The 19,603-nt window shown below is 40.9% G+C and overlaps 1 protein-coding gene across 1 annotated transcript in view; it reads right to left on the bottom strand.

Moving 5' to 3' along the window:
• CTNND2 (catenin delta 2) overlaps positions 1–19,603 on the bottom strand; it is a 784,902-nt gene that overhangs the window by 267,302 nt on the left and 497,997 nt on the right. The window contains exon 14 of the mRNA XM_077749452.1: positions 4,715–4,731. Within this exon, the coding sequence (XP_077605578.1) occupies positions 4,715–4,731 (17 nt within the window). The remainder of the gene's footprint in view (positions 1–4,714; positions 4,732–19,603) is intronic.

Below are 19,603 nucleotides of genomic sequence, written 5' to 3'. Positions count from 1 at the left end.
TCCACCTTTCTCCATTACTAACGAGGGCCATTTCCCACCTGCTGGGAAATGCAATTCTGCTCGAGAATTAAGACCTGCAAAAGCTCCTTCCTGATGACTAAGTAGTTGATAATATCCACAGGTGATACTGGCATGTTAACACAGAGACTTAAAGTCTCCTCTGCGGGGCACACCACTCCGGAGGAGATGCGAATTCATGGCACTATGGACATTTCCCAGGCTTCTTTCGTGTCGGGCAAGCAGAACTTGTAGTGTTTGTGCCACTGAAATTTCACACTTATCTGTTTAATTGGTTCATGGCGTTTTTTTCCACTGGGGAAGTAAACTCCAGTGGGCAGGCATCACACCATTTTTCTCATTGCATTGTTCCTGGTGCCTAGCACACTGGCTTACATACAGTCAGGTGCACAGTGAACAAATGAAATTATGCCAGGATAAACACACCTCAAAGATAAAAACAATAACAATGATAGAATGCAATACTGTATATGCAAATATCATGTAAGTGCTAACTTAACTGTTACTTGCTGGCTAGCCTGCCATACCTCCCTGAGCTCATTCATTCACTCATTTGTTCACTGGGTTTTTCCTGAATGTCCATGAACTACAGCGAATAACGTAAGATCCCTGGCCCTAGATGCTTCCATCTGGGAAGTTGAGGATGGAGCTAAGAGGAAGAAGACACATGAGTAAGGCCGAGTCTTTCAAACCCAGGACTATGGATATTTTGGAGACTTCTTGGTTGGGAAAGGGGGGTGGGTTTCCTAACATTGTAAGATATTTAGTGATATCTCTGACCTCTAATCACTAGATACCAATAGCACCCCCTTCAGTTGTGACAACCCAAAATATCTCCAGATATTGCTAAGTATCTCCGGAGGGGGGTGGGTGGGAAGGGGGGCAAAACCACCCCCCTGTTGAGAACTACTGGTTTAGGGAATATTTCCGATGGTGCCCGACAAAGATCATAGGAAATGAATCGTCTTTGGTCATATTACATGGGCCTCTGTTGACTCCCTCCTGATAATGTTACCAAAAGGCAGAGTAGATTTCCTTTAGCGGATGCTAGTGAGTTCTGGTCTAGAACGGTGAGCATGAAGGAAAGGGTGGAGAGGACGTATGCTTGACACGTCTTGTTACCTGTGCTTCACGCACCTAAGTGAATGAACGGCTGTCGGCCCAGCATGAGGCACGAAGGACCACCTGTGACCAGTTGGCGGGCAGAGTGGGGACATTCCAGGAGTTATAAGCGTGTGCCCCCCACCCCCCCACCGTGGGAGCCTGCCCCTGACAGGCCCTATACGGTGCGTCATTCCTTCTTCGTGTTCGATCAAACTGTTGTGAGAATGGATGACTATTTTATGCTGGTTTCTTACACGTAGCTCTGCAGTCTGAGCACATATTTGCAAGAAGAGGTATCTGGGAATCCCTGCGCTCGATAACTCTTCTCACGTACTGTAACATCTTCGTCATTCTCCTATTACCCTGCCAGACGCTCTTCTGTCAAAGAATAGAGCTGGTGCGGTATTTTCAGTCGTTATATTCCTGGGGTGAATAATGCTTCTCCACTGATCTGGTGTCTCCATCAAACTTAGATTTCACTGAAAGGCAGATGCTTTCAGGGCTGCTTCCACGAGCCCTGCAACGGCAGGAGGCCAGCCTCATACCTCAGGCTTAATAGATTTCCTCTAATAAACCCTAGACATCAGAGCAGTGCAAAACCCTTCCCATCAGGGAAGCGGGCATATGCTGCATTGTAACGAGGTCTGCAGGCGACGCCGGCGACAGACAGGGAGCGCACAGGGGTTGGAGAGCTGGCAGAGCCGCGCGCATGTGGACGGGCTGGCTTGGCCCCTGTCTCCTCTTTCTCCCCAGAAACACAGTGGCTTCCATCTGGCTGCCCAGAAACCCTTTAAGATGTTAACTTGTCAACACAGCACAACAAACGAACGTTCAGGCATCGGCTGGGTGGGCCCATGATTCAAGGTCACACAGGAAATTCTTAAAGAAGCTGAAAAAGACTTGCATGTTCCAATTCCTCCCCCCCAAGCAAGGGAATCTGTTCCTCGCTAACTCCTTACGTAAATAAGATGGCTTAATCCTGGGACATTTCACTTCATCTGCCGCGCACACACACAGTGTTCTTTTTTTTTTAATTGAAGAGTTTACAAAAGCCATTAAGTTGTTGCCTCAGCTTTGGAGCTAGTCAGTGCATCTGAGATACAGGGTACAGTAAGAAGGACAGTGCATCGTGATGAAGACAAAGACAAAGATCAAGGCTTCTAAAGTTTGGGAAATTAAAAACAAAACAAAACAAAACAAACCCCAAGAGTTATAGGTCATATTTAAAAACTTTCCTATTTGGGGTGCCTGGGTGGCTCAGTTGGTTAAGCGTGCAGCTTCAGCTCAGGTCATGATCTCATGGTTCATGGGTTCGAGTCCCACGTCGGGCTCTGTGCTGACAGCTCAGAGCCTGGAGCCTGTTTCAGATTCTGTGTCTCCCTCTCTCTCTGACCCTCCCCTGCTCACGCTCTCTCTCTCTCTCTCTCAGAAATAAATAAAACATTAAAAAATTTTTTAAAATAAAAATAAAAAAATAAAAACCTTCCTATTTTTATATTTCATAAAGTTTTGGCCAAGGTATAGTTAAACAGAAACATTCTGCACATTTATTCTTTTCTTTTGCTTCTGATTTCCCTCTGCGTACAGAAGATCTGCCAAGGAGAAGAATCTTGTATCTCTCTCCTGCCATTGCGGTATCACCATTATATGGACCAGCATGTCCTTTTTATAGACACTGTAATGGTTAGTTTTACATCTACATGTCTACAGGTAAACTTGGTTTCACATGTCAACTTGGTTAGGTGACAGTACCCAGTTATTGAATCAAACACCAATCTAAGTGTTGCCTTGAAGGTTCTGTGTAGATGTGGTTAACATTGACAACTGACTGACTTTAGGTCAACTTCAGATTACCTTCCATAGTAAGTGGGCCGCCTCCAATCAATCAGAAGTAAGCCCGTAAGAGTACATCTGAGGTGTCCAAAAGAAATTCTCAGAGCTGCAGTATCAACCCCTGCCTGAGATTCTAGCCTACACGCCTGTCCTACAGGTTTAAGACTTGCTAATCCCCACAATCACACGAGGCAATTTCTGAAAATCTCTTCTTAGTGTGCATATATATATGTGTATATATATATATGTATATACACACACACACACACACNGAGGCAATTTCTGAAAATCTCTTCTTAGTGTGCATATATATATGTGTATATATATATGTATATACACACACACACACATATACCTATACACAAACTTACATATACAAATGTAATATATATATATCCTATATTATGTATATTAAGTGTGTATTTATGACATAAAAGAAAGAAGAGAAACAGAATCCTCTATCTCAGCTCTTGAACGGAGGCTATATTTGATACAGCAGCAAGACAAAGAGGTTGCCTGTCCCTTCCCCACCCTATCCTCACCTCTGTTTCTCACATCAAGAGGTGGGGCCCCTCTCCACGAATGTGGCTGGGCAAAGTGATCTACCTGTATTAATGGAACAGGGCTCCAAGGCCAGCTCGTAAGGAGCCTTGCAGCTTCCGTTATGGTCTTGTGGGGTTTCACTCTTGGATGGTCCCTCTGGGGTCCCGGCCACTGTGCTGTGAGACGCCCAAGCCACACGGAGCAGGCGCTCTGGTCAGCCGCCCAGCCTGGCTTCCAGACAGTGACAACCAGCGTCAACTGTGCACATGAGAGTGTGCTACCTCAGGGCTGAGCGGTAGCACAATGTGATGTAATGTGGATTTTTAATATGTAAAAAGGGGACAGCCAAAAATCTGAAAAAGAGAAAGGCGGCAACTAAGGACTATTATGTTACGGTGACCGTGCAAGAACTAACATGAAATCTGGTGTTATTAGAAAGTGGAAGAGATGAGTTAGCAGGCCTTTATCTGGATAAAGGTTATTAAATTAATTGTGACATTTCTCTCATTGAAACCAGCCCGAGACCAGGACTCTGAAGACTTTAACTGTCATTGGCTCACACAACTTGGAGGGACAGGTCTTGCTCTGTATGCAAGGTGACAGGAGGGGGGTGGGGGGGGCATCTTCACTATGACACCTGGCCACAGTCACGCATGCGCATGTATGTCCTTCTACTTCACCTTGGCCCAGCAGGGACTCAGGTGGTTGGTTTCCTTCTCTCTGACAAAAAAAAATTTTTAAGGCAATTAAAATGAGGGCTCTAAATGTAGAGGCAAATGACGCATTACACGTTCGAAATAGGGTCATGGGTGTGGGGTCCCTCCTGGCGTTTTATGTATGCATCCAGGCCAGATCCCTTGACTTCATCCTGGAGTAGGAAGAGGGGATGGGCTTGAGCTCCTTTATATTCTGGGACTTTCTTCCGCCAGAGCCCGCTGACAGGATACCCGTGATTTGTTGCACGCCGACGCTGTGCTCAGGGGCTGGCGAGCTACCCAGTGTCCTCCTGGCTGGTTTGAAACGGAGACTGACAAATACCTAGTTATAAAATCCACCAGCTGAAAATAACGGTTAACTCTCCCAAGGACGGAAGCACTTGGCATTTTTATTTGGCCTCCATCTCAGACATGAAAGCAGCCGCTTAGGGTCCAGAGGAACAAACCACAGGCCATTTGTTTCCCAATCTCTGGACAGCAGGGCTCCCTGTGGGTAAAGCCTCTTGGGTCCTTAGGCCTCAAGGAAGATGTAGAAAGGTGGGTACCTGCTATGGGCTTTGGCCCTTCCAACCCACAACTAGTACTGGTGAGAGAGAAAGAGAGGGAAAGCATAGTATCTACTGGGTTTTGTAGCTTTCTCAGAAGCAAGTGAATGGACTCATAATATTTCTTCCTGAAAGACAACTTGAAATTGAAATACTGGATTACATACTGTAAAACAACGCAGTGACTACCCAGACCAGTCATGGTAGACAACTATTTAAAATTAAAACAAAAAACAAACCAAAAAACCAAAACAAACTACATCCAAGGCCTAAATTAACCAAAAAAGTCAGGTGTGTTAGAATGGATCCCACGTGCAAGCTACTTTGGTCAAGTGCATCTATGGAAGATACCCAGTTTCACAGGTGCATTTGACATTCATGGCTTGGGTTTCTGGATTCCTACTCTACTCCTTTCAACAATACAGATTTTGGGGACACTGGGTGGCACAGTCAGTTAAGTGGCTGATTCTTGATCTTGGTTCAGGTCATGATCTCATGGTTTGTGGGTTCAAGCCCCGCATCAGCTTCTGTATTGATGGCGTGGAGCCTGCTTGAGATTCTGTCTCTCCTTCTGTCTGCCCCTCACCCACTTGTGCTATAAATAAATAAATAAATAAATAAATAAAACAATACAGATTTTAGAAAAACTGTTCCTTGAAAAAAGACTTTCCCATCAGAATCATTTAATCCATGCTCACACGGCCTGCCGTGCTCCAGAAGGAATGTCTGACAGCTCCTACCAAAAACCTATCATTTCAGAGGCGAAAGACACCTGGGTATAGCCATCCAGTCCATCTGTCACCTGATATGTGAACCCAGATTGTAGAATAATTTAAGTATGTGTGCATGACCAGAGAGGCCTCCTTCCACTTGAGGATGACTACTGTGAATTTTCTTTTAAACACTGACACCACACCTGCATCTGAACCTATCTGGTTTTGAACCTGACTTCTGAAACCTTATAAGATACCTAAAAATCTCTTTTCTAATGATTTCTCAGTATTTAAAACTGAACAATCAAAAAAAAAAAAAGAATTGTTATAGAATGGTATGGCTAGAAAGCAGGATATTTATAGTCATTAAAAATTATGCTTAAACAATATATGTAATAACATGGAAGGGCATTCATAAAATTATATTCAATGAAAAAAAATTCCAAGATACAAATCTCTACAGGAAATATGATCACAAGGTGAGTGTGAGTGCATTGGGTGTGAAGGAAGGTGGGAGCAATGAGAGATAAGAGAGAGAAGGAATGGACAAGCAAACAGAATTTAAATGACTGTGAGAATAAATGAGCACGTCAACAGTATTATCGACGGTGGCATCATGGGTTACTTTTAAAATATTTTTGTATTTTCCAATATGAGCCTTGGATCCAGACGTTTATAATGATTTTGTGCCTCTGTCCTCAACCCCTCCACACTCTTCATATGTATTTTGCCTTTCCTCAGGACACACTTCAGAACACGTTTGTCTATCCATCTGTCATTCCCTATAGCGGCATGTCACCTGAAGCCTATGTTTACCTCGAAACAATACACATACATGTCCCTTTAAAAAATGTGCTGCTACTAGCATTTTGGTCAGTCTTTTAATTCTTAGTTTCAACCATTAAAATGACTGACTGAAATAGTTGTTTCCATCATTTGTTTTTGTCTAAAATATATTCTAAATTATAAGTGTCAATTTCCCAAAGCAGAGTTATCTGACATTATGAGTTGATAATACTTGATATTATAGTATTTGGGGTTCCCCCCAAAATACACTTTTTGACAAGATATGTTGGTAAGATACGTTGATGTCTTAAGCCCCAGAGCCTGTGAATGTGACTTTATTTGGAAATAAGGTCTTTGCAGACATCATACAATTATGAGGTCATGCTGGATTAGGCTGAGCTTTAATCAGTGACCAGTGTCCTTCTAACAACAGAGAAATTTGGATCCAGAGATACTCGCAGAGAGAAGACCACATGAAGATGGACACAGGGAGACACAATGTGGTGACTAGAGGCAGGGAAAGTAGAGCAATATGTCTAGAAGCCAAGAAATGGCAAAGATTGCAACCACCAGACGCTAAGAAGAAGCAAGGAAGGATCTTCCCCCAGAGCCTTGGGAGAAAGCCTGGCTCTGTTGCTGCCTTGACCTTGGCATTCTCGCCTTCTGAACTGAGAAAACAAACTTGTTGTCTTAAGCCACTAAATTGGTGGCCATTTTTTATGGCAGCTCTAGGAAACTAATGCATTTTAAAAAGCATCATGATATTTATTCTTATAATCATCTGCTTGAATTAGAAACAAAGTCTCGTCTTTAGAAAATCCTTTTAAAGAAATATTTTAGTTGTGATTCATTTGAGGGCTTATGCTACCCCATCAAAAATCATCTTCACAACTGATTTTCTAACAATGAAGTAAAACTGGATTTAATAAAATCATAATGATATTTAAAATTATCAACAGATAGTGAATACTCCAAATGTGTTGAGCACACATTATATGAACACACATTTATAGGCCTATGTTATATACATGTGTTTTTGTATATGTTTTAGATACAAACACAAATTTAATATTCTAATCTAGGGATCAGCACTTCTTTTCTCTTAAGGGTCAGAAAATCAATATTTTAGGCTTTGCTGGGTATATAATCTCTGTCAGAACTACTCAATTCTGCCACAGTAGCTCAAATGCAGCCACAGAATAAACATTAAAAATGGGCGTGGCTATGTCCCACTAAAATTTTATTTGCAAAAGCAGTTTGTGGGCCAGGTTTGGTTCATGGACTGTAGTTTGGTGACTGCTGCTATATTCCTTTGAGCAAGGTAATGATGTTTTCACTTAGTGGGGGGAATAGACGCTGAAGTTTAACATCGTGTGCAAAGTCACACAGTTAATATCAGGTAGTTCTAGGGTTCCAACCTGGCACCAAATCTCCCCAAACCAAGGTTGTAATCACTCGGCAATATTGTCTCAGCACAGGCAAGAACAACTTCATGATTTCCTCAAAAGTGTATGAATTAAATAATGAGCTTTAAGAAACTTTCGGATACAATACTACCTTGGCAAAAGAAATCTTACAACATAGTAGAAGCAACATTTAATTAAATCAGAAAAGAAGTAGTTCTAAATGTTCTAAAGATCATTACAGATATGTCAGAAAAGATTTAGGAAGTTCCGATGAAAATTCAGGGTTATTGATTGTTAGTGTCTTGAACAATCCACGTGTAAGAACACAACCATTACATAAATGAGAAAAGGGAAAAATGGAAATTGAAGGAGTTGGACAAAGTCTGATGCACATCTCCACATTTTCGCTGGTTTTCTAGCAACAAAAAAAAAATTAAAGTGATTTTTTTTTTAAGTTTCTTGGAAACACAGAAGAAAGAGGTGTGATATCCTACAACGCAAGCCTCCTCCTTTTACTGGATAGTCATACCCTCTGTAAAGGACCTTTGATTTCTTAGTGCTTTGCTGGGTCTTTAGATTGCCAAACTCTCTGGTAGTGGGCAAGTGGGTGTCAAGTCATTCTGCTCAGAGGACGCGTGGACGCTAGATTTTTGGAAATTCATTGCAAAATCACTCAGCATCACTGTATGGGTTCTCCATGCTTACAAACAGCATTTCTCATTTAGCTGGTTCAGGTGACACTGATCAATGGACCCAGGACACCCACCTTACTGACAGACTCTAGAAGTCCGTAGCTGCGAGGATTCAATGCCTGACTTTTCCTTTGCGTCAACACAGCATCATGACCATATCTCTCAGATCATTTAGTTGATAGCTTTGGAACAGAAGCTACATGACTACCACTTGAGCTTATTTTAATTCTAAGTAAAAAGAATTTATTTCCCAGAATACAGTTTTAGTTGAGCATGGCAAATCACACTGGGATGGTGGATCCTTGCCTCATTCTTATAATTATCATAAATGCACACAAAAGCATAAATAAAGAATGAAGAATTAACTCCACAGATATATTTGGACTAGGGCATAAAGCTGCGGAGTGTTACTGCATTTAACTCTCTGCTGTAATAAATGCCACAGACAAATAGAGTTAAATGGGTTAGTCACTGGTGGTTCTTTTAATTGTGGTATTGAAAATCCGAGACAGTCGAGAGAAGAATTCTCATCACAGGGTTACCTGGGATTTAACAGGAGAGTTGGCCTGGGACTGCGGCATCTCTTAAAACGTCGCGTAACTGATCACCTCTCTTCCTCTCCTTTACTTTTCATAATTAGCTGCACACTATTAAGTTAATGCACATGTATCTACAACAATTCAATTCAGACTGCGAAGAATCTTTCTAGTCTATAATTACACTCCAGCTTAATTAGCATAATTTCCACTGTACATATTTTAATAAAGACGCTGCCATTATGGGTCGGCTTCCCACGTCGAAACTCTTCCAGGGAAAGAGACAAGTGTCTCCTGGCTCAGGAATTGTCACAGATGCACTTTCGATGAATGAAGATGTTGGGAAGGGCATGCCTCCCAGGGAGGGGACCCGATGGAAGCTTCCACACAGCCATTGTCCACGGAGGGCATGAGCAGTACGGCACTCACCCACCACAATTACCCAGGGCCAGGTGCTGGGTCAGTTGTGCCGCGTGCTGCTGGGGTTGGACCTCATTAGTCTGTACGTGTCTAGGCCGAGGTGTGAAAACATCTCCACAGTTTACTTGGGATCTATATCCCCAAGGGATGGCCATTTGAGTGCCTCAAATCCTGCCGCTACTAGATGCCATTAGTTACTAACTGGGGCACAGAATAAATGAGACCCTTTAGGGATTTTTATTAACTTGAGAGACCCGAAGCAACTTGGTTCCTCCTCCAAAGCTCCCTTGTGGGAGACCAATTAACAATGAGAGAGAGCCATCCCACGTGTCTGGTGCTGAAATGGCAAATAGTGTGATTTAATGGGACCGAACACATTTTGCAAGTGTTGCAAATCTGTCCTAACAACAAAAATTATCTGATTCAAAGGAAATTCTTCAGTTCCAGTGGCCCGTTATATTTTGCATAAACATTTCACTATTGCGATGACTTCTAGAAAAAAGGTTTGCCTCTGTTTTTGTTTTAACATTTTAACCAAGCCCTTCATTGTTTCTATTTGTTATTCAGAAGAAAGAAGGAGGCATTTTGCTCACTCTGAGTTTGCAACTTTTAAAGGTACAACAGAAAGGGAGGGAGGCAAACCATAAGAGACTCTTAAATACAGAGAACAAACTAGGTGGGGGGGAGGGGAAAATGGGTGATGGGCACTGAGGAGGGCACTTGTTGGGATGAGCACTGGGTGTTGTATGTAAGCGATGAACCACGAGAATCTACCCCAAAGCCAAGAGCACACTGTACACACTGTATGTGAGCCAATTTGACAATAAATTATATTAAAATAAAAAGATAAAGGGAAGTGACAGCATCATATAAGGGCTAAGAAGACGAGCCTTGAAGAGAGTGAGAAATGCCTGCTGTTATGCCGGAAAATGTAAACTAAGAGAGCCATAAAGAAAAACAAGTGGATCAAAGGGATGGTGGGGAAACCCAAGAAAATATTGCTTCTGATGTGTTCACACCAGTGACAGGAGGTGGGACTCAGAGGCGCTGTCTCAAGTGGGGGTTTTAGACATGCCTGACGTCAGCGTCTTTCTGGAAAGCCCAGGTATTCCATGAGACACAGGACATGTGTCTCTTATCTCAAACACTTCTGTATTTTCTTTACCCGAGGTATAACAGAAACTTAAAGCAAAAAAAAAAGAAAATTGACTGAGCTTAGAGTTGTTTCAGTAAGGTACCTATCTAATTGATTCTCTCAATCAAAGAATCTAATTGATTCTCTCAAATCACGAATACATGTAAAGCATTGTCACGCTATTTACACTACATGGAATACAAAGTACATAATAAAGGCTCATTTATATTGTTACAATATGTATTTTTCCATGCCATCAGTCTTCAACCATTTAGAGCTCATGAGTCCTGGGACTAGTCACTTAGGTTTGTACTTATTTCTTCCAAATGATGAGTGTGTTTCTTTTCTTTTGAAATCGGATTTCCCTACCAGTGAACGATGTGCCCACTGACCTTTCACACTTTGGTGCTATTGCCAAGCTTTTCCAATAGCATTCTCACAGGTGTCGGAAGAGGTTTGGGGTGTTAGTTACCAAAACAAACCTGTCTTCATTTCAGTCATGGCATCCATGCTCCCTTTGTTCTTTTTCTTTCTCCTATCTAACTATTTCATTAAAAAAAAAATACACCGTAACTGAGAAGATGGTCTCTGAAGGCAATCTGCCTTGGGTTGAGCTCAGGTCCTCTACTTAATGACTGAGAGATTCTGGGCAAGGGATAGGGACTTATTTGCTCATCTGCAAAATGGGGACACACCAGCATCTAACCCACAGACACACAGAGGAGTGAGGGAGGCGTGGGAGGGAAAGGGCTTAGGACAATGCCCATCCCAGCAAGTGATGTTGATTCACCACCTTTCCCTGTTTCCAAGACTCGATAGATATAAGAAAGCAACTTTACAACACTTTGGGGGGCCTTAAATCTGATAAAAATGTGAAATATAATCTGTGCGATGATGGGAATGCTGGAAAAGTATTTTCTCTGATTTATTGATCTTGACCAAAATAGATAGTCTTCAATTTGAAAAGGGCACCCTGTTTCCTCACTTAAGGATTTCAACCTAAATTTATGTTGTGTCCACACCTTATATTCAACTGGGCCACAGCACACATTTAGCTCATAGTATTGTAAGAAGGTCAAAAGGATGGGCGTGGATTTGTATGTTTAATACAAAGAAACCGGTGTTCTGATCTCAACAAAGACTACATACATGTACATGAAGTTCACAATGTATGTCTGGCATAAATGTAAATACTTACAAAAAAGGTGTCTCTTTTTGAATTTGCTGCCAGAGTTCCTCTCTAGACTTGCACTTTGGAACCCTGCAGAATGATTTTTACAGGAGTAAGTGCCCCCCCCCCATAAAACACAGGACATCGTCAATATTTATGTTCACATAACATAAACCAAAAGGCAGAAATGTGCAAAGAGTTAGAAGGCTACTTAGGAACAACAGAATACAGAAATTATATTAGTCATTATAGATTTTAGAATGTGGATCCTTGGATTGCATGATTATGTTAATCTTGGGAATGTTAATCTCATAACAATTATTTTTCAAAAGTTGCCAAGTTTGTAAAACATTGACATTCAGACATGTTATATTTCATGCCTTCTCAACTCCAAGTCACAACTTATTCACGATGAACTCGAATAAAATTAGTAGCTAAGCGCTCAATTTTGAGTTCACTTGGATTCATGTTAGAATTTACTAGAACGTGTTCCCACTAGCAGAGCTTCCCTATTGGGAAGCCCTATGGGGCTCTTTTTATTTTGCTCACAAACAAAAAGTGCAAGTTTGATAGGATTTTTGCCGCTACATTATTTCTAAAGTGCTAGCAAGCAGCTACTACTTTATATGCCCAGAGACCCACACAGTAAATAATGCATTTCCATGCAGCTAATATATATCAGCTAATAGCAATTGTTGAGACACCACCCGTAACAACAGTGCAACTTGTCAGATATACTACTGTAGTTTTATAAGTCCTCTCTTTGTGTACAGTCAAAGGAAAACAATATGGTAAAAAAAAACCCGGCCACTGTAATATTCGAACTGTGAGAATTCTCATGTTTTTGCAGTGTCAGATTTCCGGCTGGTTGGAATTTTATTGAACAGGGAGACAACAGACTATGTAATGCTCATAAAAAATACAGGATCCTTGCTTCAACACGGGGTGCCATTCGAAGCAGGATCAGAGACGGATCAAGCTCCCTAAATCAGTGTTTAACATTATCCTAGTAGACTTTCCTTGCATGGCATTATTGGATTATTGCAATCCAATCTTCAGCCTTGTTAGTGCAAGAAAGCTTAAAATAGCAGACAGGAAACCTACAATAACCAGCAGATAGAAAAGGCTAACCAAATAATAGTTTGAGTGAATGCCATGTGGAACGAAACATAAAAATATTTATCTCCATTAAATTGTATGATGCATTTCCAGGAAGTAAGCTACTAATTATAATTCTCTGGCACTTGGCAATAAAATAAGAAATCTGTGGGGACGCCTGGATGGCTCAGTCGGGTAAGCATCTGAGTCTTGATTTCGGCTCAGGTCTTGATCTCACATTTCTGGGTTTGAGTCCCACCTCGGGTCCTGTGCTGATAGTGTGGACCCTACTTGGGATTATCTCTCTCCCACTCTCTCTGCCCCATCTATGCTTGTGTGTGTGTGTTTTCTCTCTCAAAAATAAGTAAACTCAAAAAAATATCTACAAGAATAAGAGGAACATGTGAATCGTTGCTGTCACTATGACTTTAGTAATGTTTTTCAAAAATTTTTAGCAATGAGCCACAACATGAACTATTTACACTGCAATTCAGTTCATACACCCAAGCACACACATAAATGAATGTGTAATTAAAGGGGAAAGAAAGTTGCCCTCACTAAGGTAGATGCCTTTTTAACTTAAATTTTTAATGTTTATTTTTGAGAGAGAGAGACAGAGACAGTGCATGAGCATGAGCATGAGCAAGGGAGGAACAGAGAAAAAGGGAGACACAGAATCTGAAGCAGGCTCTAGACTGAGCTGTCAGCACAAGGGCTCAAACTCAGAAACCATGAGATCATGACCTAAGCTGAAGTCAGATGCTTAACCGACTAACCCACCCAGGTGCCCAACGTAGCTGCCTTTTGATAGGCTATTTTCTTTTCTATCCTACTTTACTCACTTTTATTCCAATAAATTATTCCAATAAATTATTTTCATATTCCAATAAATTCTTTCTCTCTTTCTTTCTCTCTTTCTTTCTCTCTCTCTTTCTTTCTCTCTNCCTTCCGAGAGCAGAGGAGGGGTGGAGAGAGAGAGAGAGAGAGAGAGAGAGAGAGAGAGAGAGAGAATCCCAAGCAGGCTCCATACTATCAGCGCAGAGCCTAACAGGGAGCTTGAACCCACGAATCGTGGGGTCATGACCTGAGCCAAAACCAAGAATTGAATGCTTAACTCCTCAGCCACCAGGCACCCCAGAACACTGTTGTTGATGAACAAAAGTATTTTCCTATCCACTAAGGCACTATAATCTGCAATTTAAACAATTTTATATGTACATAATACATTTACATATTTATACACATATGTACAACTATTTGTGTATATATACATATACACATTTGTATATACAAGTATATGTATATATTATCAAAGGAAAGCTAGATAATCATGCATACTCACTTATTACATAAAATATTATATAAAATACGGATTGTTTGACAATTTCACTAGTAAGCAGCTTTAAAGGCTAAAATTAGGCTGGGGAAAAAGTTTCTTTTATTGTTTTCATTTTATTTAAATTCCTGCTTTGCTCAGCATTTACCCATCTCCCTTTCTCCACAGTTATGATCCACTCTTCAGAGACCCATGAAGATGACAAGGGTAACAGTGATACTGATAATATTGTCTACTTCCATCTGGACGCTGATCTCTGTTCTCAGGTGGGCCCACTGCCATTCTGAAATATTTTATATTCAAATGAAGAGGGGACAGTTGGCTTAGGTTATCCATGGGGAAGGATCAGGGTGTCCCTTTGAGCATCTCATGTCATCTGCAAATCTGGGTCCAATTACCAGTTGTGTCCCTTCCAAGGGCTGGCTGAATGAGAAATGAATGAAAGGCTGAAATATAGACACAGAGAAAAGAGACTTTATTCTGAGATATGGCCCATCCCACTCAACATAAGGAGAAAAGGACTTAGTGGGAAGGAGAGAATTTGTGTAAATACAAATGCCTAAGCTGTTTGCAGAATGCCACCTAAAATATTACAAAACTAATTTCCTTCACAGCTATAATTTCCATTTGCTAATAAAGATAAGTGGTGATAATTTTTAAGATACCAATTCCTGGGGCGCCTGTGTGGCTTAGTCGGTTAAGCGTCCGACTTTCGCTTAGGTCATGATCTCGCGGTTCATGGGTTCGGGCCCCGCGTCGGGCTCTGTGCTGACTGCCAGCTCAGAGCCTGGAGCCTGTTTCAGTCTGTGTCTCCCTCTCTCTCTGACCCTCCCCTGCTCACGCTGTCTCTCTCTTTCTCTCCTAGAAATAAATAAAAATATTAAAAAAAAAAGATACAAATTCCTGAAAAATACACAGAGGGAGAATTTAGATCATTTTTGCACTCAAATTTGTTCATTAATTCAGAAAAACATTTACAGCAAGGCGAGACTATTTTCCTGACAGAAATATGTCATTTCTTCATCTGATCTCTCACTGTCTACAGCAGAAAAGAGCATTCCACAGACACTCAAAATATTTTGTAGCCATCAATAATGACATAATTTATTAGCATCTAATAGCTGGAGGTGTTTGATAATGTTTCTCTGCCAGCATCTAGAAGATTTTATTTTGTTTCTTTTAATATGTTACTTTGAGAAAGATAAATAGTTCTAAATGTTTTGCATAGATCTTTAAATTTTTTTAATGTTTATTTGTTTTTGTTTTCTGAGACAGAGAGAGAGACACACACACACAGAGACAGAAACAGAGCACGAGCAGGGGAGGGACACAGAGAGAGGGAGACACAGAATCTGAAGCATGCTCCAGGCTCTGTGCTGCCACAGAGCCTGATATGGGGCTTGAACCCACAAACAGTGAGATTATGACCTGAGCCAAAGTCAGACCTTAATTGACTGAGCCACCCAGATACCCCTGCATATATCTTAAAATATATTATAAAAATATATCTTAGGCTCACACACACACACACACACACACACACACACACGCATGCAAGCACACACACAGTCTGGCATCCCTTCCCCAAAACAGCAAACCAAACCTCCCTTTCTATGGTAATTGTAATTATTCATGCTATGCTATGCTACCCTCCTCATTCTTTTAAGTGCTGGTCAAAATGCTCTAAATTGATTTTACTACACACTCATGAGTGGTCCGCAGCTGGAAAACAAAATTGGGCTAATCCAATCAGGCCATGGACTTCCGAATTCTATCTACATGCTAGACAGAATGCATCTCACAAAAATATCATAGAAATTCATTTTAATCACTCAGACTGAAAGGGCTAGCTTACTAAACACATATTTAGGCAAAGAATCTACTTTTACATTTTAGAAAAGAATACTAGAATTATGCCCATGAACACATACAATCGACAATGGTAGAGCAGGATCAGCTCCTGGGCCAAATCTGGGCCACTTCCTGATTTTGTATGGCTTGTGAGGTAAAAAATGGTTTCTACAAATGAACATTTCCGATAGATTTGATGGTAGAGAACACTAACTTTGAACTCAAATTAGGCAAAATGTTATCTCTCCTAAATAGCCTCATTCTTATTGAATGACCTATATTACAGGGCACCTGGGTGGCTCAGTTGGTTAAGCATCCGACTTTGCCTCAGGTCATGAACTCATAGCTCATGGGTTTGAGTCCCCGCATCAGGTTCTGTGCTGACAGCTCAGAGCCTGGAGCCTGCTTCGGATTCTGTGTCTCCCTCTCTCTCTGCTCCTTCCCTGCTCGTGTTCTGTCGTAGAAAAATGAATAAATGTTAAAAAAAAAATAAAAAGAAAACCTATATTACAAACATTATTAACATTTTATTGTTATATTTTGGATTTATTTAATAATAATTTTGCCGTAGCTACGTAATATTCACAATTTACCTTCTGGTCCCTAGAGCCTAAAACATTGACTATATACCACTTTACAGAAGGTTTGCCAATCCATGCATTCATGAAAGCATCACTTTTAAATTGCTGTAATTATTAATATGCACACCAGCCAATGCAGACAGTGACCTGGCTATAGCCCAACCACACTATGATGACGCAGGTGACACAGCAGGTGATAAACACAGCAGGTGTATGCCTCGCCACCTGCGGGGGCCTCCCTCTTAGCTCCAGGTGAAAAATTGTGTCCCCCTCATTCCAGAAGGAGCCGTTCTGCTGAAGAGAAGTCCCTCTCTTTAGCCAAGGAATCTCAGACATCTTTGTTAAAAATAACTTTGCTTCTGATTTTATTCGGAGCCATAAGCTCAGTGGGAAAATGGACTTTTCATTTGATGAAATTGCTTTTCACCTAATTCCTATGGTGGGATGGGAAGGAGCCAAGAGACTTTGACTTAGTAGTAAGTATCTCAGTAAAGTAAGTAGTTCCTCACTGCTGAGCTCCGGATAACTGCACTTTCAGGTACAGATAAACGGACTATCGCACAAACTCACATCCACAACATTTAACAAGTTCTTACTTGTTTTTACGTCGACACGAAGCAGCTCTCTGTGTATATTTTCCACTAGAAAAATAAGTTTTACTCCATTCTGATGATACACAGTGAGTGTTCCTAAAAAGATGTTTTGCACTTTTGGGTACAAAAACTTTAAAATTTAGCCTGGGAATAAACACAACGTGATGAATACGTAGATTCTTCTGGGGAATATTTATGTCTTCTGCTGTTAATTTCTACCATGTTTTACCTTGACTGCTCCTGCTCATCCTCCCTCATTTCCTCACTGATGTGAATATTTCTCTCTAGAACATGCTTAGGAACCCTTGAATAACAATTCCCACCAGTGTTCCTCACTGCTCTCATGTTAACTAGGGAATGAGCCAAGGTTACCTTCCTGGTGTATCAGTGATATTGACTTATCCTATAGACAATAGTTTACACTTTTACGGAAATCTTACTTTTATAGGACGTATATTAATTGAAGCCTTGTTCGTAAAGCCTTTAGGTTAATGTGTGGCAATTTGTATGACTGGCTTGGGCCCTTTTAAAATTTTTGTTGACTATATGTCAGCTTTAGCTATAAATATTTTCTTGGAAAACCACCACCTTATTAAATCCCCATTTCAGGTGAACATGTAGTGAAATAAGTAACATTCATCAGTTAAAATGTTAGACAAGCCCAAGTTAGGGAAAAAATATGTTCACTATCAAATTGCAAACATATTTTGGAGTAATTAGAACACAAATATGTGGAAAGAAATAAAATAATTTCCACAAAAAGCTGGTTGACCAAAAAAAAAAGACAGTTATATGGCATGTTAAGAATTTCCCTGAAACAAGATTTATTCAAGGTTTATTTAACTCGGTCTTGCCACATAGATTAAATGATATATGATCTATCTGGAAATATAGTATAAACTCAAATAGTCAAGTCTAATAATGATTATTTTCTCCCTGAATAAATGTTACAGCTCATTTCTGCTCTTAAGCCTCTGATGGAAATGCTATTTTTTCCAAGCAAGGATTATTTTTGTCTAACAAAGAGTTGCATTTCAAGGACAAAGAATGAGGCTAAGCTAGAGCCACAGATGTACAAAAAAATATTAAAAAGGCATTAAATATTTCTTTGCCAATAGCTAATGCACACTTCAAAAATGCTTCTATAGGGGAAAAAAAAGTACATTTTGGGCTTAACTGGCATTAGTCTCTGCAGGGCTTTTCCCTACCATTAGCAACCTCATTGTGGCGCAGGGCTTGGGGGGAGAAGAGAAGGCCACCTATGGAAATAAATGGACACAGGGTGAGATGAGGGCAGAAGCAGGTCCCCCATTTGGGCTTCACAGGCGCTGCTGCAAGTGTGTTCGGTATTAAATCCCTCCATTTAATCCTCACAAACCTCTATGAGGTTGGTGCTAAGATCATCCCCATTTTACAGGTGGGGAAACGAAGGCACAAAGGCACAAGTAAGTGACCCAAGGGCACGCAGCTGGCGAGCAGCAGAGCTAAGATTCAAACCCTGGCTCTTATTTTTAGTTTTTATTTTTAGGTAACCTCTATGCCCAGGGTGGGACTTGAACTCATGACCCTGAGATCAACTGTTGCATGCTCTGTCAACTGAGCCAGCCAGGTGCCCCCGAAACCTGGCTCTTAATGCAGCACCGTATCTTCACCAGGGCTTAGAATCCATAAACGGTTGGTAGTGAAGTGAGAACAAGAGCCAGGCTTCTGACTCCCGCTCTATTTTCACACTGCAAGCCAGTGAGATGAGCATATGAAGACAGGGAAGGGACAGAGGCACTGGGTTCAAATCCTGCCTCCATTGATTCTTAGTTGGTGCTGGGCTTTCTTATATACTTGTCTTCCTTCTCAGTTCTTTCAACTATAAGGCAGGTAAGATCCAGTCCACCTATCTGGGTTGCTGTACAAATGAATGAATTCCAATGAGAGTCCAGGGTTTTAATCAAGTTAGACGCTTCATGAACATCCTTTCCCTGCCTTACACCACATATCTTAAACTTCTCTGTCTCCCACTTATCCATAACCTCCTGCAGCTCTATATATTCAAGGGAAACAATCATTTGAAACAACTCGAATTAAAGTTTGCTGTGACTTCAAATTAATCATGATTCTATTTTGTGCCAGTCCATGGGGGAATGCGCTGAACAAAATGTACTTCTTCGAAAGACATTTGACTAACTGTGTTTTCTAGTCGATTTAATGTCAGCAAGAGAAACATACAGTTTGTAGACTGCTGAATATCTGATTTTAATTCCCAAGTCATCCATTACTTGTGCATGATCTAAAAAATACAATTAAAAAATGGTTTCCATTGTTTCCCTGAAACCCAAACAACTTTATTTATTTGTATAATTATTTTAAGTGGCTTTCCAGAGCACAAAAGAATGATGAACCCCCAAAATAAATCATGTCTAAAATTAGAAAACTACATGTAGGGGGTGCAAAGGGGCCCCTAACATATCTTTCCAAGTCCTCACCTCCAGTACCTGTGGATGTGCCTTTATTTGAAATAGGGCCTTTACACTT

This window comes from Crocuta crocuta, unplaced genomic scaffold (genome assembly GCF_008692635.1).
Source record: "Crocuta crocuta isolate KB4526 unplaced genomic scaffold, BGI_CrCroc_1.0 scaffold89, whole genome shotgun sequence".
NCBI lineage: Eukaryota > Metazoa > Chordata > Mammalia > Carnivora > Hyaenidae > Crocuta > Crocuta crocuta.
Note: the sequence above shows the minus strand (reverse complement) of the source record. Positions and strands in the feature narration are given on the sequence as shown.